General features: G+C 42.1%; 1 protein-coding gene across 2 annotated transcripts in view; it reads left to right on the top strand.

The window, feature by feature from the left end:
- LOC139450403 (CAP-Gly domain-containing linker protein 1-like) overlaps positions 1-18225 on the top strand; it is a 45459-nt gene extending 27234 nt beyond the window's left edge. Inside the window, exons 1-2 of one of the 2 annotated variants that reach the window (XM_071232095.1) lie at positions 6320-6390; positions 15986-18225. In XM_071232095.1, coding sequence (XP_071088196.1) covers positions 6358-6390; positions 15986-17386 — 1434 coding nt within the window. In that variant the 5' untranslated portion in view covers positions 6320-6357 and the 3' untranslated portion in view covers positions 17387-18225. Of the gene's footprint in view, positions 1-6319; positions 6391-15985 lie in introns of those variants that run through there. The other variant, XM_071232094.1, reaches the window with a different exon arrangement.
- Positions 18226-24349: the final 6124 nt, after the last annotated feature.

Genomic DNA, 24349 nt, shown 5'->3' with positions numbered 1-24349 from the left:
ACGACTGTCGTAAGTCTATGTTAAGGAATGGGAGTTACGATCACCTTAGTGCTACGACTGTCGTAAGTCTATGATAAGGAATGGGAGTTACGATCACCATAGCGCACAACAAGTACAATATTTATAAACGTGTACGTGTCATTTGGTACGTGAAATGTGCGTTAATGTAAAATAATTTCTTTGTTCCCCGTCATAACGATTCATTCAAAGAATCAGTCTACTAATTCAATCCAATTATAATTAATTGACTTCTGGTAAGACATCAACTCTTCAGTGTATGTCCGGAATAAAATGTGTTCTTGGTAAAAAAAACTGTTTTGCTCTTCCATTCCGTGAAAAAGATTGAGTCTTTTGAAGTACTATCAGGAAAACATATTCTGTGTAATAGGATGAAATGCAGTGAGAACCGCCCAAGACCGCTTCCATAGTCGTTTTCGTGACGGGGCGTGCACACACAAACATCCAACAGCATTATATATTTCTGAGCGCATTCCCGGATTAAGAGCATATATGAGATACTTCGATCAAAATAAACCTTAATTTTGCTAGTTCACCTGACTAATGAGGAGATTTTCTATTTATCATGGGTTACGTTCAGAACAAGGCTGAATATTGGGTTAATCAGTAAATGCCAATTCCGTTGCTATGCAGTGCGCGTGTTTTGAACCGTTACTAGGTAAATCACGTGTATATCTCTTGCTGTGGAACAAAATATCACGTGCTGACCCAGAATTGGATGAGGAAATATGTTGTTGGATGCATCAGGAAATTGATATTAACGTGTGAATATTTTATTATTTGCCCAACAACTGGAGAACAGCCTGGCGTTGTCCTAATAAACGTGATTTATTTGGCAATAGATATGTCATACTAATTAGTCCGAGCTATTTCTTTCAATGAGATGAAGTAGATTCTCCGCGTGCACAAGTTCGGGTTGGATATAATTAACGAAAATCGTTAAATCCGAGGATTGTACAGCAGATAGCAAAGCACTTAATACTTCCAATGCACAGCTGGCTTATTTCGGAATGCATTAAGAAAATAACGACTGTATATTGTTCAGTGATTGATGAAATAATGCTAACACTGATCTGTCACGAATGTTGACGGACGAGTTAATCAGCTGTGATACCAGCTGACACTTGTGTGCCTGTGTGCCTGGTCTGGAATATTTACAGTTCACCTTGACTGGTTTAAAACAATTTTCACTCACTTAACTACAAGACACCGGCACGCATGCATTGGATTAATCTAACATTCAAAACTTGATGGATTTCACAGAGGGAGTTAAAGAACACGCGACACTGCAAACTTTTTTATAGAGTACTTTAATACAGATTTACGGTAGTCGTAGCATAAAGATGACCGGAACTCCCATACTGTAGGGGTTACGGGTGGCCCAGTCGTCTAAGGCGCCGCGATTCGCTGTGCAGAGTTGCGTCCCTTAGGCACGCCAAAAACCTATGATTTTGGGTTCGAATCCCGGTTCGCCCCGATTATGTTTCTAGGTTTGTCAGCGCCATACCCGTGCTCGTGGGTTTCACCGAAGTGGTAAACGTCTGAGACCTGCATCACTTTGGGCTTTCCTCCCACATTAAGCTGACACACCGCGAAATAACTGGAATACTGTTAAAAGCGGCGTTAAACCAAACTCACTCACTCACTCACCCATACTGTATTTTAATATAGGCTTACGTTATTCGTAGAGCTAAGATGATCGTAACTCCCATACTGTACTTTAATATAGACTTACGTTAGTTGTAGCGCTAAGATGATCGTAACTCCCATACTGTACTTTAATATAGACTTATGTTATTCGTAGCGCTAAGATGATCGTAACTCCCATACTGTACTTTAATATAGACTTACGCTAGTCGTAGCGCTAAGATGATCGTAACTCCCGTACTGTACTTTAATATAGACTTATGTTAGTTGTAGCGCTAAGATGATCGTAACTCCCATACTGTACTTTAATATAGACTTAAGTTATTCGTAGCGCTAAGATGATCGTAACTCCATTACTGTACTTTAGTCCTGGCGCTAAGATCGCTTTGTGAAAAGGGAACCTAGTATGAAGGGTTGACAAGTGCTTCTGAAAATAGAAAAAAAACTCGGTGGAAAAAAAAATCAACTGCCATATCTTACTTTGTGTCCAACATTTAAAGATTACATATATGCAGATACATACTCCATATAACAAACAAAAGACTAGACGAGACTTAGTGATCATCCGTGTATTCAAGTTAACCTACTATGAACTCTCCAGTTTGATTTCAAATTCGTGGATTGTTCATCTAATGAACGCCCTACGTCAGTGTGCAAGTCTTGAGGGCCATGGGGTATTTAATTGCACACATATTCTGTTTATAGTTCACATATTGAATAGATTGATTGTCCTTTCGCCTTAAGGCAAGAACACTATCGACAAAAAGGGCGTTTTAATACGACTATCTGAATGTAAAAGTCCTATTATCACCTTATTAAGCCATGATAACATAAGTGTTGACCTAGGACGGGGTCATTGAACACAAAGACGTCAACACAAAAGCCGGCCATTCATTGTCCCCGTTGTCTCGGTTCATATTTCTTAAAAGTAGCTAACGCGCCCCCGGACATGTGATGCAATACCCCCCGCTTCAGAACTCTCTGTATGTACAGACAGGGCTATGCTAGGTCTTCAGTACACTTCAAAGCATTGGATCAAGTTGAAAGTAAGTTTTCCATTCACTGTTTGATGAAGCATTCTTAATGGTTCGAGTTTTGAACGAGTTTTGTCCTGTTTTGTTCACCAGGAATTTTTACTTGAAATGAATGGTGTAAGTATTAATCAAACTATCGATGCACTGTGATTGATCGTGATCAATTGTCAATATATATCGATGATCGAATATGAATATTTTTTTGTAGACGATGATGCCCCACTTGGCTATCGATAGTAGCGATAGAGGTTATACAATTTTAAGGATATAACCTTGAATGAAGACCACATGTGTGTGTGCGTGCGTGTGTGTGTCTGTGTAATCTGAGTCAACTCAACAATTCCCCTTACTGTCTACTAAACACAGGAACTGATGGACAATTTAGAACATGACATTTAAAATTATGCACGGGAAGCTGAACTGTTGGAGTGAGTAAGTGAGTATGGTTTTACGCCCCTTTCAGCAATATTTCAGTAACATCACAGCGGGGACACCAGAAATTGACTTCACACATTGTACCCATTGGGGGAATCGAGCCCGAGCCTCCGCCTGACGAGTGAACGCTTTAACCACTAGGCTACCCGACCGCCCTGAATGGTTGGAAAGGTAAACATCTTGCTATCGCAATACTACCGCAGTAGTGGTACAACGTCTGCAGTAGTATTCTGGTGGTGCTTTTATTACCCCGGACAGGCGTCCTATACATGGTGACGTAAAGAGATCCGGGGTAGAATAGGTCTTCAGCAACCCATCCTTGCCGTAAAAGGCCACTTTGCTTATCGTAAAAGACGACTAACAGGATCGGGTGGTCAGGCTCGCTGACTTGGTTGATGCATGTCATCGTATTCCAAATGCGTGGATCGATGCTCATGATATCAATCACTGGATTGTCTGGACCAGGCTCGATTATTTACAGACCCTCGTCATATGGCTGAGATATTGCTAAGTGCGGGGTTAAGCAACAAACAAACAATGTCATCTGTTTGGGCATCTGTCTCTGGCGTTAAAGTATACTGACACGGCCACTTGTCCCTTCGTCCGCGACTAGTGAAAATCTATTTCGAAATGAGTTGCGGACAAGATGGCTGTGGCCAATAACCCTGCTTATATCCTTACCGAATGTTGAAAAGTTTTTGTGTCCTTACCAGTTGGATCGACGCCTCGGAATATGTTGCTTCTCTGGTATGTCTTGAAAAATATTTCGCCAAACCAATACGCAGAGTTTACGGACACAAATCACGTGATCTCTCGTGACCTGCAATGGACTCCCCAGACCTTAAATATCTGGTAGAGTGAGTGAGTGAGTGAGTTGGGTTTAACGCCAAATAAACAGTATTCCAGTTATATCACGGCGTGTCAATCTAATGGTTGAGGAAGGACCGAAGTGATGCAGGTCTCAGACGTTTACGGACTTTTCTGAAACCCACGGACACGGGCATTGTAACATCGGGGAGAGAGGGAAATGACGTTGCCGTCGGACAAACAGTCAGTGAACATCCGGAACGGGGAATTTTAATGAGAATATCAGGAACCAGATAAGTATAGTTAACATGGTTAACACCAGCCCACCTGTGCAGTGATTATAAAGTTAAACGTATCCCAGAATACTGTGGCAACCGTGGTTAATACCTACCCATATCTATCGCCTTATCAAGTAGCGTCTCATATTGAGCGTATTATATGTACATTGTCATTAAAATATGTCGAGTGTCTCTCGCTGGACATGAAACCATGTACTTAAGGGTATAAATGTAAATTATACGATGTAACATGTTTCGTGCAAGTAGGATCAGAGTGATATATTTATGGGTCAATACAAGAGTTTTAAACAGAATCATTTGTGCTGTAAATTCCCGAGCCTATCCCACTCGCACAATTGACTGTTAATAAATCCAAAAACACATTACGGGAATTTCATGTATTCAGTGTATGTTTTAGATTGTTCATAACATCAGTAATCCAATGACAAGAGCTATTTCGTACTCTACCATATCATCTATCGATGATTATCCACACAATAGATTTTCCTATTAATGTTTAATGATTATTTTGTTATCCTTAATGATTGAGTACTTACGCCTGTTAATGGTCCCATCATGGACAGTGCTTGAATCAAAACATAAGTACGAGTGGGTGAGCGAGATGATTGGATGGGTGAGTGAGCGTGTCATTGGGTGTAACCCCCCAAACTGACAAAGCTGATACCCAGTAGGCACTGAATCCAATCGTTTCCGACAACCAACCAAACGATCCGATCGAAACCATCGATTAAACTGATATCGTTCACGCATCAAAGTCGTCAAGCATCAGTGCCGTTGTTTGTTTTGCTCCCAAGCGAGCAGATCGCCCATGCGGAAAATCACGATGAATAGTAAAGTAAGGGGAAGACCCATACGCCATGCCACTAAAATAAAATGTATTTCAGCGCAAAGGTAATAAACCACTTATCACGATAACAGGATCAACATGTAACAGTTGGTCATCGAACTAATTAACACATCATCGACCGGACCCGTGAAGATCGGGGTAGAATAGGTCTTCAGCAACCCATGCTTGCCGTAAAAGGCGACTATGCTTGTCGTAAGAGGCGACTAACGGGATCGGGTGGTCAGCCTCGCTGACTCGGTTGATGCATGTCATCGATCCTAATTGCATGGATCGATGATCATGATGTCAATCACTGGATTGTCTAGTCCAGACTCGATTATTAACAGATTGTTGTCATATGGCTGGAATATTGCTGAGTGCGGCGTTAAATAACAAACAAACAAACCATCGACAGATCGAAATATCTGTTGCACGTATTAACCTCACAGTGAAAAGCGAAACGGTCATCTTTCATTCGTACTCATAAATTAGGATACCTGAGAAGAAGCGTGGGATCACATTTCTCCTGGTTATTGTCAAGTTAAGAAGTAAATCGTTTCAGTTCTATTGTTCAGTACTGTGACCAGCTGTATATTAATTTTTACCGTTAACACATGCTATTTAGACACCTGTTGACCTTAAGTTCAAACACTGGCCGTGGCAGGTCCTACCAGCGCTATCAAGGCTTACATCTAAAGTCGATTAGCTCCATTGACTAGACTCTTGTCGGTTCCTCTTGTACAGTTTATCATTTCGTGGGAACAGTATTCCTGAATTGAAACGATCCCGAGTTGCATGAAACACACACGAGTTTTTCCGATTGGTAACTCGATTTGATCAAGTATTTGCTCGGCGTTGTTCGTCGTGCCGAACAGCACTAGAGAATAGGAGGTGTAGCGTTCTTGTCCATTTGTATCGATTAACCACAGATCGATAATTAGAAATCGCAGCGCTCACCTTAGTAGGTTTGTGTGACCACTTCTACATGGCCTGCGGGCTAGATGTTAGACCAATCAGCTAATATTATGTTTGACCTGAGTGTTATGGTTCTCTCCATGGCTCTACCTGGCAGGTAGAATAACACCGCGTTTACCTGTAATCTACCTGTGAGAACAAAGGTGTCACTCACCTGGAACGCTGACTGTGTTCAGGTAACGGGCACCGGTGTCTGTGTTACCTGTTTGGATAATAATATCGGGGATAGGTACGTGTTTTCTACCTGGGACACTTTTTTCAATGTTACCTGAGTTTACCTGTTGTGTTAGAAGTCCCCGCTGATTACAGGTGAATCATGACAGAGCCGGACACGGATGAGAGTATGGAGGTTGGTGTTTATTGTTTACTGTAGATCTGTAGTCTGTTTACTCCACATGGCGTTGTCGGCCCTACTATGTACGGCCTATACGCTAGCTAAGCCTCAATGGCTTCAACACATATACCTATTAATGGAAGGCCCACACGTACGCCTAAGTATTTAAGCGTTGATTAGATATTGTCATCTTGTCAGCTTGAGTGTTTGGTACTAATTAGTATTGTTTATCATCCACCCGAACTCTTAATGAAGTACGTATTAGTATTATTTTTCTCAGTGCTGAATGGAGGATTTAACTATTGAACACTCCTTTGTTGACTTGGTTTTTATTACCTCCTTACCCAGAGAAATATTTGATAGACACGGTTTCAGATGTAAACATGTTGTATTGTAAATTATGGTGGGGCGTGATATAACAGTTACATCGCGGATGTTTTGCGCCTAAATAATCCGGTATAATCCCTTCGTGGACATACCCGTCACGAAAATGAGCTTATAAAATCTCCCTAAACCTATATTGTACAGTAGAGAATGTGTCAGTGTGTGAGAGCGTGTTTGGGAGGGTGGGTCCCTGCAGCTGGTGTGAGCGTGTGGAGTTGGGGGGAAGAGGGCGCCTGATGAAGGCTTCGGGGTGGGTGGGGTTGAGGGTGTCGTGGTTGACTGAGTGGGGTGGGTTGAGGGTGCCGTGGTTGACTGAGTGGGGTGGGTTGAGGGTGCCGTGGTTGACAGTGGAGTGTGTAGGGTTGGGGGTGTCGTGGTTGACTGAGTGGAGTGGGGTGGGTTGAGGGTGTCGTGGTTGACTGAGTGGGATGGTGTGGGTTGAGGGTGCCGTGGTTGACTGAGTGGGGTGGGTTGAGGGTGCCGTGGTTGACAGTGGAGTGTGTAGGGTTGGGGGTGTCGTGGTTGACTGAGTGGAGTGGGGTGGGTTGAGGGTGTCGTGGTTGACTGAGTGGGGTGGGGTGGGTTTAGGGTGTCGTGGTTGACTGAGTGGAGTGTGTAGGATTGAGGGTGTCGTGGTTGACTAAGTGGGGTGTGTAGGATTGAGGGTGTCGTGGTTGACTGAGTGGAGTGTGTAGGATTGAGGGTGTCGTGGTTGACTAAGTGGGGTGTGTTCGATTGAGGGTGTCGTTGTGGTCTGAGTGAGGTTGGGGACGTTATCATATCCACTTGCTAACAAAGGCTACACAAAAAATAGTTCTCGTCAATTCAAGATGTTTAAAATGACATGGCGAATAGGCTCTTTGAGAATGGGGAAGGGGTGGGTTTTTTTTACCACAACTCCGTTTTGGTCTTGTTTTCGTGAAAGCAAGTTAAGAAAGACATTCAGGTACACTACTTTAAGAGTGAATATTTAATTCCAACAAAGGTGAGATAACTCTAACTGAGGACTAAATTAGGAATTTGGAACCGGTAAAAAAATATAATGACCCGTAAAACGATGATAAACATTTCTTTTTCATGTTTTCTTTTGCCAAAGATATCATTTGATAATAGCTATAACCAGTTACACCAGGGCGGATCGTCGCCTTAATAGTACTACTGATACAACTTCTTCCAGCCATTTAGGCATAAACAATGCAATATTTGTATTAGAATATAGTACTCTGTGTGCAAAATATGTCCTCTGTCATTTACTGATTGAAATAAATAAAGGACCGCGTAGCAGTATAGCAGTATAATGCTTAGTGCTGTGTTCAATGTCCTTATCAACGAACTTAAGCACGAGTAAAACGTAGTACCGGGTGTGTTCACATTGCTAACCAATATACTGATATCAAGATATATATATATGTATATGCGCACTGCTGCCAAACAAATGCTTCCACCGCCACCCCACCCACCCCATTATATAACCGTTCGCTTATTTCTCTAAATCAGTATATACATGTTTAAGCAATTTTCGCTTTGTTGTATTGTGTCTAATATTAATGTTTCAGCACATACCACCCATTTAATACCGATGTGCTATATGTACAGATGGTATTCTGTTTGTTCCTGACACAAACCCACGTGCTGGTTATTTACAGAATGCAATCCGTTATAGACATGTAATAACACCTTTAGAACATGGCATTCACATAATCAAGCCCCAATAGGACGTTAGCCCACGTGAACATGGCAGTTTTGTTGTGCTAGTCCCGCAGGGGCGTTGTAGTCGGAAATATAAAACTAAATTAAAGTAAATATAAAAAAATGTCAATAAAATGTATAATGTTCTTTGTACGTATCAACAATACGGTTCTATCATATCTTTGTATAAACGCATATTGATTATAAACAGGACCATAAACATGGGCCTTTCGGCTTTTGAAGGAGTCAATATGTGTTTGTGGAGGCACGGCACATATCCCGTCGCTGTAAATATATTGTGTATCGTCAGTTGTAGTTATGAAGCCTGTCACTGCTTGCTTTCTCAATTGGTAAATTTACCTGAAGTGTGAAAGGTATATATGTCACACCGAAGAATACTTCTTTCTAAATCTTTACTTAAAACATTGGGTTAAACCCCTGACACGGGACCCCCAAGACGCGGTATAGGGACGCAGGGTCGCGCAAGACGTGGCGAGGGTGGACACAGTGTTTTGACAACGTAGCATAAACTACAAAGACGGGTGATCGTACTGCTCTAACACTTCGCTTTAGAGTGTTGCATGCACCCGACAGGCTTTATCGGGGGGTTGTACACGTCGAGCCCTGTAATTGATCTGGGGACGCAGTCATAATGCAGCTGAATGGCGAGTTTGGAGCCACTGATCCGGAAAGTAATACCAGTTTAAAAGGAACTGAAAGGATACCGAACAAGCGATACCGATCGTTAAATAACTCATTCAGAAAATCATCGAAGAACATTCGGAGACGAAACATCGTTTCTGGTATCATCTTTATTTGATAGTGATTTATAGAGACCTAAACAAGTGGAATCGTACAATGGACGCTGCTTTTAGTAGATATTTGTTATCAATATGGAAATGAAAAGTCATAAGATCTTGCTGTCACTTGTAGTTAAGTAACTGATTAAGGCATATTATCCGTCTTCCCCCGAACTCCCCCTCTTCCCCCGAACTCCCCCTCTTCCCCCAAACTCCCCTTCTTCCCCCGAACTCCCCGAACTCCCCCTCTTCCCCCCGAACTCCCCCTCTTCCCCCGAACTCCCCCTCTTCCCCCACGGTCGCTTGCATTTAATGTCACTTACTGTGAGTCGTGTTTTTTTGTGTTTTTTTTCTTTTTTGTTGTTGTTGCTCTGGCGGTTGTTTGGGCACATAGTAGGTGGGGACGCCGGTGGCCCAGTCGTCTAAGGCGCCGCGATTCTCCGTGCAGAGTTGCGTCCCTTGGGCACGCCAGAAACCTATGATTGTGTTCTAGGTTTGTCAGCACCATACCCGTACTGGTGGGTTTCACCAAAGTGGTAAACGTCTGAGACCTGCATCACTTCGGGCTTACATTAAGCTGACACGCCGCGATATAACTGGAATACTGTTAAAAGCGGCGTTAAACCACACTCGCTCACATAGGAGGATTTTGTACAGACTCTGCTGAGGCAGAGATTCTACGACATATATCTCAGTTTGCTTGCCTATTGTGAAACCATTGTTATTATTGTACTGTCATGGATTAATAATGTACCGCTTAAGGAGGACGTTGTTGAATATAAATTGAATTCATCATTTATAATTTGTGGATCAACTAAGTTGAGGCAAAGAACTGCGTAAGGTGTCACATCTGTTTAATCTGAATGGTAGAACTACGATTCACACCATACAGTATTATGTTTATGAATATGAAAAGGGTTTTGTGGCTTTTGTTTGATATGGAATTTGAATGGTTTTAAGATATTTTGATTCGTGACAGATTAATTTGAAAAAATATATCATAACATTGGGTTTTAGAGAGAGATAGTTTTTTAATTCGGTCTCACTTTCTGAAGACATACATATTAACTGTACATAAAACAGAATCCACAAGTAGATCGCGAGAGACATTGGCAACAATAAAACACTGGCACAAAAGTGAAATAGCAATTTTCAATTCGTTAATTCATTTAGATTTTAGATTTGTGTTCTCTTAGATTGAGCCTCAGCATGCATTAATCTTGGTGGCACATTGCTAGGTAAAGGCAGGCCACACAGTGTAGGTTATAACATCGGGTATTGCTCCTTGCCTGAACGGGCAACCGCTACAGCAGGATGTCAGATTCCCGGGAATAAATACTTAGTAGAAATGCACAGATTCATTAACAATCTCATTTTGTTGTCCAAGCATGTCTAAGAATATCACTCTTTTCTGTAAATTGAAATTGTGTATTCATGATATATTAAGATTATGAGTCTTTCTGAATACGGCCCCTGACTGAGTCCTCGACGAGCCGTGTTATTCCGTCAGTCTATGTTTTACAACGTTTAGCTGTTTCAGTGCATATGTTCTAGTTGTGTAATCTACACCACGGTCTCGTCCTCGTAATGATTTGAATCTCTAAACTACACTATATCAAGCCGTCTTTGTTCAGGCAAGATTAATCTCCACATTAAAGATTACACTGCATAAGAGTTGTGCGTCGAGGTAACTGAAATTTGATATAAAGGTGCTTCGACTTACTTACAGATACACAACGTCATTAATAACGGCCCCAAACTCGATCAACATCATCATCATCATCATCATCATCATCATCATCATCACCACCACCACCACCACCACCGGCATAATCATCATAATATCAAGATAGCTCATTGGTGACCTAGATGATTGTTCTCATAATGGATAGACGGTTTTCATTATAATATATGTAGTGAGTGAGTGAGTTTGGTTTAACGCCGCTTTGAATAATACTTGGTATATATAGTGGCGTCTTAGCTTGATGTAAGAGGAAATCCCGAAATGATGTAGGTCTTAAACTTTTCCACTTTGTTGTAACCACGAGCATGGGTATGGTGTTGATAGGCCGGGATCATAGTCGGACCGCAAATCTTGGATTCAAACCCGCTATCAGCTCACAGTAGACAAAAAAATGACACCAAAGACCATGCAATTCCCACTTGAATTCTTAATTGAGTGAGTGCGAAAAATAAAGATTCCTAATGAGAACGGTAATCCGGACCTGTTTAACCCTTTCCGGGCGCCTATTGTCGGAAAGAAATTCTACTACGTATCTGTAACTTGTTTTTCCCGGCTCTGTGGGGATTCCGGGTTAGAACAGCCCCACCAAGCCCCTTAGGTTCTGTGAGGGTAGGGTTCGTTTCCGGAGCATAACTCATAAACTGTTCAATTATATTTCATCAAACTGTGCAGGTCTGTCAGGTACATGCTGAACTGGTGCCTTTTGCTATTTAGAAATTTGAGACATTTTTATTTTTTTACGTTTCCATGGCAGCAAGATGGACTTAGTTTCCAAACTCTTCATTTTTTACAACCTCGGTTAAAAAAGGTTAGGGTTTGTTTAGATTTAATTATGTCATACATTCTGCAACAGGGGCGGGGGATATAGCCATGTTAGTGGCAAACTCTTGTTTACATGGAGACGACACATAGCTGGAATATTGCTGGGTGCGGCGTTAAAATAACAAACAAACAAACATGTGTTATTCCGCAAAGGACAAGGTATGATCAGTGCCCTTTTGGGCCCATGGAATATGCATAATTTCAGACATGACTTTTTTTTTACAAATTATGAGAGTTATCAGATATGATCATATGAAAGAGATTTAACAACTGCATGATTTGGACTCACAACACGAGCTGAGTAGGTAAGGCTAAAATGTATAACAGACGCTGAATTAAGGGGTTTCCGGGAAACATTTGGCAAGGATTTGAACCTGTGCAGGTCTTTGACCTGAGCTGACGTTCTTAAGGCATGTCGACAGAAACAGTTCAAACATAGAAAATAAAATCAACTTGGATCACGGACTTACTCATACTTAGATTATCTGGTTCGACAAATAGGCTTTTTCGCTCATATCAGCTATATTGATGTATTTTATCCTGTCAGATGTCCAAAACGTGTAAGAAAGAAAAATGACCAGTTGTCAGACATTTGAACATGTCTGAGACAAGTACGAGAATCTGTGCTTTACTCTGTGTTATCCCAAATATAACATTTGAACATGTCTAAGAATATTCATAGTTTCATACAAATATTTCCAAGTTTTCCGCAACTTGACATTCCCATTTGACTCCTTCGTTAATCCGGACGATTTCGCCAGGCCCTGCGCCATCCGGATTAAAGGGGTTTCAATGTATGATGAGGCGACACCTCAGATGGTCACACAGTGGATAGATACCTGAGACCTTCAAGGTGAACACACTAGCCATTGTCTTTCCCAGCAGTGTTATCTCGTGTAGGCGAACAGAGACTGCGCCGCCGTCGCCATGCTGTCGGCGATGAAGAGATTTACCCAAATAGCCGAATAACGGTTCTATGTAAGTCTGACAGCTCGGCTTGCCGATGCGGATCAAAGCGTGCGGATATATCTCGGCGTCGCTGAAACAACTCGACCAGATCAACTGATTTGTGATCAGTTAACCCTTGCTGTAACACAGAACTGGGTATTCAATAAAATACCCAGCTGGTAGATAGCCTTTCTCAATCTGTATATCTCTGTACTGTGGGCGCATTGTGGTGGCACAATGGTGGCACAGTGGTAGCGCGTTCGATTCCAAAAATGGTCAGTTTAAGATACTTTGGTCATCTAATGAGTATTGCTAGCGTTCGCTCGTCGCGCCGATGTCCCGAGGTAGACATCCTTAATATGTACAATTTGTGAAGCCTTTTGTTGGAGTCCCAGTCGTATTAGTTTCCTCGCCGTGTTATACTTCTAGGACTGTTTATATGAGTTGAACCCCACCCCCCACCACACCACACACACACACACACACACACACACACACACACACACACACACACACACACACACCACTCTCACTCATCCACACGCCGAACCACTCTCACTCACTCACTCATCAACCCACTCGTCAGACATCCACCTTCCACCCCCACCCCACCCCCACTCACACTCATCCACACGCCGAACCACTGTCACTCACTCACCCACCCACTAGTCAGACATCCGCCTTCCACACCCCAGATACCACACACACACACACACACACGCACACACAAACACACACTCATCCACACGCCGAACCACTCTCACTCACTCACTCAACCGCACACTCAACCGTACATTCACTCACTACGTCACTAACTGACTCACCCACCCACTCACTCACCCACTCGCCAGACATCCACCACCACCCCTCACCCCCCCCCCCCCCCACACACACACACACACACACACACATACTCATTCAAACGCCGAACCACTCACCCACCCACTCACTCACCCACTCACTCACCACCCACTCACTCACCACCCACTCAACCGCTCACGCAATCACTCTACCACTCGCTAGACAACCGGCCCACCCACCTACCTACCTACCCACTCACACGCAGTTCGTTTTAGTACGTGTTCACATGGCACGAATTTTGCAATAATCCTTTTTCAATTACTTTGATCATTCATTAGGCTGGTTATTGTGTGTGCATGGTAACAGTAAAACATTAATAAAGGCCCATATAGGCTTCGTCTCTGTGTGTTTTACTGCCATTGATTCCAAACTGCCATTCCTAACTCTCATTTCACTGTTGTTTTACTTCCATTGTCCATTCTTTTTACCTTAGTTTTCATCATTGAGCCAGTCTTTTGTTTGTTAAGTGCAGCATTGCACACAAACATGCAACAAAGCGGTACTTAAATCAGCACAAATGGGTTGATACAGTGACTGCAAGAAGTTACACCATACAGATAGATGGCTTCAGATCATGACAGTGTGACCTAACGGAAAGCAGGATTTGTGTGTGGGAATGAAATGTTTGTTTGTTGTTTAACGCCGCACTCAGCAATATTCCAGCCATATGACGGAGGGCTGTAAATGATCGAGTCTGGACCAGACAATCCAGTCATTGACATCATGAGCATCGATCCACACAATTGGGATACGATGACATGCATCAACCAAGTCAGCAAGCCTGACCACCCGATCCCGTCAGTCGCCTCTTAGGACACAATTTACAGACCGCCGTCATATAGGTGGAATATTGCTGATTGCGTCGTTAAACAACAAACAAAGAAAACATTAGCACCATACGTAAAACTGAGGCAATGGTGATGTAATGAAGGTTACCATTAAGAATTAGGGGAATATAAATGTAGAAAGTACACTTGAAGATTGAATTCACACATGTGGTATAACTGAAACAATGCTGTTAAACAAGATAGACACAACTTTTATGGATAACAACTTCTTTAATACTGTGATAAGCGACGTTTCGGTATAGATCCTTATACCTTGCTTCACGGTATAAGGATCTATACCGAAACGTCGCTTTTCACAGTATTAAAGAAGTTGTTATCCATAAAAGTTGTGTCTATCTTGTCATCCGTCAACTTCTAAGTAATGCCCATCAAACAAAATGCTGTTAAACGTTAAACCAAACTCACTCACTCATATTTGGGTATATGAAGGTCCAGTACATGGACGGCGCATTTAAGTAACACCGCAGGCAATACATTTGATTAAATACCTATATCTAGCTCAATATAATCAATGCTACAATCTATATCATCGCCTGGATGATTGTCGAAACTACCAGCTTGGCCTGCCATTTTCAAAACTTGGTTCAGGAACCGGCCGACTCCCCCTAAAAATATGAAATGTGAAAAACACAAAGAACTGAAAAGCAGTGGGGTTTTATATTCCGTCAACCAGAAATAACTACTCGTAAATGTCTAAAAAATCAAACTCATTTACTGTCGCTATCCATATAAATGAATTATTCAAAATACTACAATTAAAACTTGTTGAACATTTATTTTTAAACCTACTTGTGAGGAAACGAAAACAATATTTGAAATTTGAATTATTTCGACCCAACGACCTCAGTTTTGGGGCCAAAAATCCGTAATCTGTAATCCGTAATCCGTAATATTGGATGTCATCAAAAAATTACAAACGTGATCAAAACGTTACTGGGCTGAACAGTCGCCGAAACACTGCAAAACACAATTACCAAAATTAAATACATTACCATCGTGTAACCATTTCTCAAACATGGATGTAAACCTTTCTTTGCCCGGCAGCTAATCTCAACAGTCTGTTTTAGTTTAGTCGGGGACATTAGCACCATAAGTAAAACTGATTCAATGTCCACGCCATCAAGGTCATCCTGAGCCAATAGGTAGATATTAATTATTAGCATATCCCAGCGTCTCGTATGTACGGGAAGTCAGTATCACGATAATGTGGACTCTCATCGATGCTATATAGGTCAGAGATAAGCCCCAGTCTCTTCCAGTGGATATCCATCTAAGTGGATCACCCGACCCTAAAATGGGGATCTGGTGGTCAGTCTTTTGACTTGGCTGATGACGTCTGTCACTCGTTGCCTGGTCTAGACTGGCTTAGTTACAGGTCGGCATGATATAGCTGATATATTGCTGGGGCGTAAAACAGCATTCACTTACTCAATTTGAGAAGAATAATCGGCTATAAGAGATGTAGCTATGGTGGCTGTTATCAAAGTATCTAACTATGTTTCTTCTATTTGTAGGACTCTCCTAAGCCGACGATGACAGCACGACCTGGACTACAGAGAGTGTATCTTGAGGGGCTAGAATTCCTTCGGGGTAAGATCAACGAGGTCGAGGTCGAGCTTGCCAGGGTCAAGGTCACGTACTACCAGTGCGAAGAGGTATCAGACGACAACTTCGAGGAGTACCTGAAGCGATGTGACAGTCATTTTCTTCAGGGGAACAATGAATTGCGGAAACATAATCAGAAACTTGAGGTGATAGACGCTGAGATGAGGATTGTGTCTCTCCTGAACCAGCTGAGGGAGGTGGTTGGCGACCCCGAGAGCATCATGTTTTTAACTGAATACTGGGACAATGTGAAGTCAACGAGCGACAGCCTTAGAGTTCTCCTTCACTCGTTTCAGCAAACCGTTCTTAATAGACTTAAAATGAATTGCATCAGTTACCACGATTCCACCGTTCAGTTGGATGTCAGTGTCAAATATACTGATGATGTATCAGGCTATCTGACTTCTATAGAAAAGATCCTGACAAACACACAAATTCTTCTCAAAAGTTTCAATGGCGGCCTTCATCAAGATTTATACGACACAACTGAGTTTTCAGAAAGGATTCTTGTTTCCTGTGACCTCAAAGCCTTTCCTATTCTGAGATTCGTGTGTGACGTGACTTCCAAGATTGATACAATGTGTGACCTAGCGCGTCAGTGGATTCAGAGAGACGAGACTTACATGTACGAGATCAACAACTACATCAAGCAGACGAGATCCATCACAAAAAGGCGGGAAGACGATCTGCGAGACCAGAAACAGAAGCAGAAGAGGATTGGGAAAACCGTGAAGTCCTCTTACATCATGCTCAAGAACAACCGGGAGAAGCTTCAGAAGATTGAGACGGAGCTGAACTGTCTCGAGGGGCAGCTGGAAGGGACCCAGAACGAGAAGAAATGTAAGCATGTGGAAAAACAGCAGAAGGAGAGCATGGTTGACTTTTTAAAAATTACCCTTTCACAAACGAAACGGAATTACGCCTTGCAGATGAAGAGATCCAAACTTTTGAAGCAGGTTAGAGAACTGGAACAGTTTCTGGGAGAAATTGAAAAAGAATTGACCAAGATTGAGGACGATATTGTGGTGAAGGCGCAGGAGAAGGTCATCCTGGAGGAGAAGGTTGAAATGAGTGAGAAATCCTACAGCTCCTTGAAATGTGATTTGGATAAGTTTAGCGAGAATTTGAGTAAGTTGGAGCATGAGGTGACTGATCTGTCAGGGCAGTTACTACAGCTGGAGATTATACACACCTTCAAAACTAGTCCGGAGAAGATTGAGGAGATCTATGACAGACCTTCCACTGTCAAACTTGCCCCTTCACTCAAGGAGAAGATTCAGAGGAAGCGAAAAATGCAAAAACCGAGTTGACTGCATTCGGCACCACTCATCCCATTACGGCAAATGTAGGATGCCCGTTCGGATCTCGGAGTGGCCCGAGTGGTCGTTGTTGGTTGTTTTTATAGTGCGCATGCGTAAATATTCTCATTAGACCTGGTGACATCCGTCGCTGAAATTGACAGACCAATGTTGCCAAATGTTTTTTACGCAGTTAACTATTTAATTTCTGAGAGATTTTATGAGTAAGGATGCTGATTCATGTCCGTGATTTCTTTACAAAATCACACACTTCCGATGTGAGCCGAAAGACATCCTCACTGTCAAGTCGATTCTGGAACCCACTCCGACGAGGTTCAAAAACTCAGGGTGTGTGACTGTTAAGTTCTGTTTTGCATGTCATTGTAAGAACTGATAATGGACAGAAGTACGCTTGTGAGTTCCGGGTGCCATATGCAGAGTGATGGAGACTTCATCTCACCGTATCCTGGAACGTTCAAGATGGAGGACTTACCAAGCATGAACACGTTGAATGTTCACGAATTTATATCAAAAGGCACGCTAAACGTGATTTGGAAATTCTGAATTTTGAAAACGACTATACCTAAAGTGAAACCTTGTCAACGCAATTATGTTTTTGTTTGTTTGTTTGTTTGTTTATTTGTTTGTTGTTTAACGCCGCAGTCGGCAATATTCCAGGTATATGACGATGGTCTGTAAATAATCGAGTCTGGACCAGACAATCCAGTCATTGACATTATAAGCATCGATCCACGCAACTGGGATACGATGACAAACATCAACCAAGTCATCGAGCCTGACCACCTAATCCCGTTAGTCGCCTCTTACGACAAGCATAGTCGCCTTTTACTGCAAAAATGGGTTGCTGAAGACCTATTCTACCCCGAATCTTCACGGGTCTCGCAATTATCTAGCGATGTTATTTTATATTCTCGTCAGATTCCCTATCGGCAATGGTTTAAAATCGTGGAGCGTACGACCCTAAAAGCGGAAATATATGGATATCGAGTGGTCTCTTTGATTTGGCTGATGGCGTCGGTCGTTGCGCATGCCTTCCGTCACTCGTTCTCTGGTCTAGATTCACTTATTTACAGATCGGCGTGATATACTGATATACTGCAGCCGGTGGCATAAACAACATCACCTTACTCACAAGACTTGAGAACTCATAGGCTACAAAGCCTGTGCAAATGGCTATTTCGTACAACGGATAACTGGATATACATGTATATTATAGTCCGCTGAACGTCGACGTAGACTGTAGGCAGATGAGGATCGTAACGTGTACCGTATTTCCTGTATTAAACACCGGAGATCCAAAGATCCAATAGACGTTGCCTCAAATTGACGCCTAGTCAACCGCTTTGTCCAAAAAATGAACCGGGTCTTTAATAGAGGTTGGGTCCATCATTTGATGAAAGTAATTATACCTTTCACATTAATTTATGACATTTAACGTAGTGATTTTCTGCTGTGCGGGCATTAAACTGAATAGACGCCGGGTTTCTAATCGAGGCCGGGTAGATAGAGGAAATACGGTATATACATTCATCAGACAAATGGTTGATGGGAAGTTTTTCACATTAGTCGAGGATTTACATGAGATGATATTCAACTGATTTGTCATTCCTTTTGACCTTGTTTACACAAGGTGGAGTCTGCCAGTCTTCAAGTCTGAATGAGTCTGTCTCTAGTCCGTACGCGCTGCCCAGTGCTATCGTATCGCATGTATCGCTAATGAGGCCATTCCTTTGATGAGACTGTGGCTTTCCCTTCTTAAGTACTAAGTTCACCTATCTACCGATCCAAAATTTAAAAAGTGAGACATTTGAACCTCCCCAATAATAAGAGGTAAGAAACAGATAAAGATAAGTCAAAAGGATGTGTAGCAACCGATTCACAAGTTTGTCAATCCATACAAAACTCTTTTTTGCCATTTTTGCCATTTTTGCCATTTTTTCACCAGATGACTAATTCTTTTATTAAATCACACATATTGACCATCTTGCCTGTGGATATTGTATATATAACGAAGCCTCGAGTCATGTATATCATAACATCATCTCGTTCTGTGGAACAGGGAGATATAAAATAAGGTATATGCAACAATTATTATATACACTTCGCGTAGTGCTGTTCCACTATATTCTTTTCGTGATTAAGCCGTTGAATTACTCTCTTGATTTGAAGGAATCGTATAAAACAGCGAAGCCGAATTCACATGAATCATGGAAAGGCTGTAGTCGAAGTTTCCGGACTAAGGGGATCTCACTTTACGGAAATAGTAATGCAACCAATTCAGGGAGTGTGCTGGGAGTTCACTGACTATGGAGAATTTACTCTAATCAAAAGACATAAGTGCTTCAGTTGTGATCGAATACTGGGTCACCACGTGTCCGTTGATACATCAAATTGTGTATGAGGTGGTCAAGCCATCACATGTCCACGAACCGGTGTCTTGATTGTGTGTCAAGATAGTGGGAAATGAGAGAAAATCAAAATAAAAAATTATAAAAATACCTCTTGCTTGTTTCAATTTTGTGAGTGAGTGTGTTCGGTTAAACGCCGCTTTGAAACATACTTCAGTAATACCGCGGCGTGTTAAAGTCGAGGAAAGACCAAGGGTACACAGAGCGTGGACTTTACCACTTTAAGGGATCCCACGTGCTAGAATATAGGCTGACAAATCAAGGATCATAACCAGAATGATTATGGGACGCGAACCCACGATCATACGATACTGTCATGTCTAAGGGAGGCAACTCTGCATAATGAATTGCTGCTCCTTAGACGACTAAGACACATGCGGCCTAGAAACCCGTTTGGAAAGGTTGGACACGCGAGAGCACGTGTTGAAGGTGTTACCAGCAGAAACAACCCACTTGGTTTGGGGCCAGGGATCACCCATGACAGTGTATACACAGAACCACCTGCAACTGGTCTGAAGCAGGCAAGATGTGTGATCCCGAGCACCTGTTCTGGGTGGTATAAAGCTGAGTTACTTCCCAGTGGATAAGCAAGTTATGGACGTTTGATCTTGTACAGGTTTGGTGCTTTGGACCAATGACCAGGGTCATACCTCAGGTTATTAAGACACGACAAAGGTCATTATTAACACACACACACACGCGTACATACATATACAGGGACTATATTAAGACAAGAAGCTATGCAAATAAGACATATCAAATATAATTGTTAGGACTGAATTCACAGAAGGTTAAGATCAGTACAGTAAAGGTCACCAAGGGTTCAAAGTTCTGATTGTCGTTTATTTAATTACATTTGTGTGTGTTGTATGAAAACGCTCGGTTGTGTAGATATGGTACTTATGTATGAAAACGCTCGGTTTTGTAAATATGGTACTTATGTATGAAAACGCTCGGTTTTGTAAATATGGTACTTATGTATGAAAACGCTCGGTTTTGTAAATATGGTACTTATGTATGAAAACGTTCGGTTTTGTAGATATGGTACTTATCTATGAAAAAGCTCGGTTTTGTAAATATGGGACTTACAAATTGTACTCCTATGCTCACGTGCAAACAGGTACTTCCCAAAGACACTATATACATGTGTTCAAATGGGTATTCGATATACACGTGTACATCGGGTACTTCCAAAACACATCTTCAAATTGTTACTATTTTATGCACTCCCGAAAATGGGCACGTCTTTGGTCGAGGACCAGACGAACGCTATCCTAGAGTTTTTATAGTTTATTAATTAATTAAAGACACAAAGTGGAGCTCACACCAGGGCATTCTCATCACAAGATGACTCCGTTTGGACCAGACACTGCTGTGCTTTAATCCGAATATAAACTGCCAGGCAAAAGAAAGTATAGAATTGAAAACTTAGATTTGACCAAAACATTACAAACATTATCAAAATAAAACTTTACAAGGCTGAATGTCAGGTATCTGTGAACCAACTCCAACTGATCGTGACAATACCTGCTTCACTCCGCTCATTACATCGCCATCCAGTAACCATTTCCTGTTTGTTTAAGTTTTAGCTACCATCAAGCCTGAGTGTATACTTTCTTTTGGCCGGTAGTTTACTTCCGGGTAAAGTGTCTCAACGTCCCGCGTTAGGGTATAGGTTGTGGTCTTGACTACTGTCGTACCGTGATACGCAGATGCCATGTCCCTTCTCTCGTCATTAAAGGGATAACTGAATACTGAATACTCAACTGCCCGTACAACGTCTACATCTGTAGCTACGTTTAGAGACATTCCGTTTTAATATCAAATTTTTATCTATACCTTAATAATGACGAATTTATGTATCACTGTCTGTAAAATATTTGGACCGATTCCTTCCCCGAGGCGCAATTATCTCTGCGCCAATACTGGTTCATGGATGAGGCTGTAAAATATCAGTCTAGAAGTATGTAAAGGACAACACACGCTCCCGAGGGTTTGGGTGAGTGAGTGAGTGAGTGAGCTTTTAACATTATTCCAGTTATATCACGGCGTGTCAGCTTAATGTGGGAGGAAAGCCCGAAGTGAAGCAGGTCTCAGACGTTTACCACTTCGGTGAAACCCACGAGCACGGGTATGGTGCTGACAAACCTAGAAACATAATTGGGGCGAACCGGGATTCGAACCCACAATCATAGGTTTCTGGCGTGCCCAAGGGACGCAACTCTGCACAGCGAATCGCGGCGCCTTAGACGACTTGGCCACCCGTGCCCCCCGGGTTTGGTTGAACAAATAAATTTCCTCATAAATAAGTTATATATTTTTAACAATTTCTCCCCTAAGGTATTTTGTCATTAATAAAAAAAATGTATGTGTTCAACACACTTTTCGTGAATCGCTTACTGACGTACATATAATTGGAAAAGACATTCTTAAAAGCATTAACGAGGGACGCCTGTAGGATATCCCTGGGGTATAGAATCAAAATGAAGTAAAAATGTTAAGATCGGTCGGCAGAAGACAAATCAGCTTTAAAAAAAATGACTGCCAGAGATGGAACGGTTCAGGAATCCAAACCGGAAGTCCCAGCACACCCGAAATATTGCACGTGGACCATGCAATTCCGCCGTGCACGTGGATATGAGGTCATTCTTGATTTGGACATTTCAGTGAAAGGCTGTCAAATCGCTCTGAGCCATAAGTAAAGTTTATTTTTATTATCCACAGTAACACGTGGCGCCCTAGGTCAACCACACAAAAGCCATACTTGATTAATTAATCAGAAACCAGGGTTTCCATGTATTTAATCTGCCTGCTCTGCGACACGGGTTGTGCCACCGTTAACAAATCGACACCATCCAGCCAGACATCAATGGTGTTTAGAGCTTAGAAACGGGGGGAATCGCCGATGGTCTCGTGTAATGTTTTCAGATAAGGCCAGATTAACTCGGGACTTTCTGGAAAGGCGTGGGCGTGTCTGGTGGCGTTCTAACGAAAGCCATGCCGATGTCATGACAGATTTAGTAAGGGTCTGTAATGTATGGGCCGGGATCACTATGACTGCAAGAACGCCACTGCATATTGTTCCCGGAAGGGCCACTGGACAGTACTACCGAGAAAACATACTATTGTGCCGTGTGCGCGCCGTGATACCACAACTTTCACGTCTGGGACGTGATCCGGAAATGATCGTAATAGGAGGGCCTGGATCAGTTCTTGTCGGTTGGAGGATGTGGTCTCTGTCGAACATGACTTAATGAGTTAAAGGGATATATAAACGTTGATGTATCAGGGGTATGAATTTTTTGTATCGCTGTCACAGGGACAGAAACAGAATTGTGTTTTGGTTTTTCTGGTTTTACGGACCCAAAACTCCCCAATCGTTGATGTTATTGATGTTTAAACAAGATACGTGGTAGGCCGAGGGATGCGCCACTGAAATATCCGTATCTCTCTCATCCGCTATTGTATACAAGCTCAGCCGCAGTATCTGTATGAGGTGGTGTGAAATGGGTTTAACGTCGCGTTCAAGATTAAGGCACGTGTGTGTGTCTTACTTGATCATTCCTGTCTTTACCACTCTTTGTTTTATTCCCATAATGCTGAGCGCCAGGAAGGGCAGAAATCCCTGCCTTCCGCTCTCCAGGCAGACGCGCTATCCACTCGACCACGGAGGCTTAAAAACAATGGAATATAAAATTAAACAAAAATATATTCAGTGAAACCTCATAACGAGTACCTTCGTTAAAAACTCGTCTGTCGCGTCATTCTATTGTTTAAATTATCCCTTATTTTCACGAATGGACAGTCATTGCCAATTATTCCTACCCATCTTTTCCTGTAGCCACATTTCAATTAATGCGCACTAATTTTTCAAAATTTCATTTATTGTCAGAAAACACATAATACTAGAGAGGTTCGAACCCTCATTTTATAATTTATGGACATGTTATCATCAACATGAGCTACAGAAGGGTGTGAAATTTACTATTAATTATTTTTAAGTTTTAACCTTACAAGTTTCGAAAGTAATATGTGTAACAGATTGTGTTACTTTGTGTCATCTGTAACAATGTTTATATTGAAAAGGGCGGTGGGGTAGCCTTGTGGTTAAAGCATTCACCAGTCATATCTAAGCCCCGGGTTTGATCCCCAACATGGGTACAATGTGTGAAGCCCATTTCTGGTGTCCCCCGCCGTGATATTGCTGGAAACCATACTCATAACCAAGAGGGTTGGTGGGGTAGTCTAGTGGTTAAAGCGTTTGCTCGTCATGCCGAAGATCCACAGGGTATATTGTGTGAAGCCCATTTCTGGTGTCCCCGGTCGTGAATATTGCTAAAAGCGGCCTAAAGCCATACTCACTCACTCACTCACTCACTCATATTGAAGATAGATAATAGGATTAGATAATCTTTTGATAAACAACATGAAAACCACACGTGATATGTGTCCTTGTTCAAGCAGAGACCATATACCGTATTTGGTCTCTGGTTCAAGTGACATATTCTCTAATATCCCCTTCAGCATGTAGCTAAAACCTCACAAG

This window comes from Haliotis cracherodii, unplaced genomic scaffold (genome assembly GCF_022045235.1).
Source record: "Haliotis cracherodii isolate W230 unplaced genomic scaffold, xgHalCrac1.p SCAF_8, whole genome shotgun sequence".
NCBI lineage: Eukaryota > Metazoa > Mollusca > Gastropoda > Lepetellida > Haliotidae > Haliotis > Haliotis cracherodii.
Note: the sequence above shows the minus strand (reverse complement) of the source record. Positions and strands in the feature narration are given on the sequence as shown.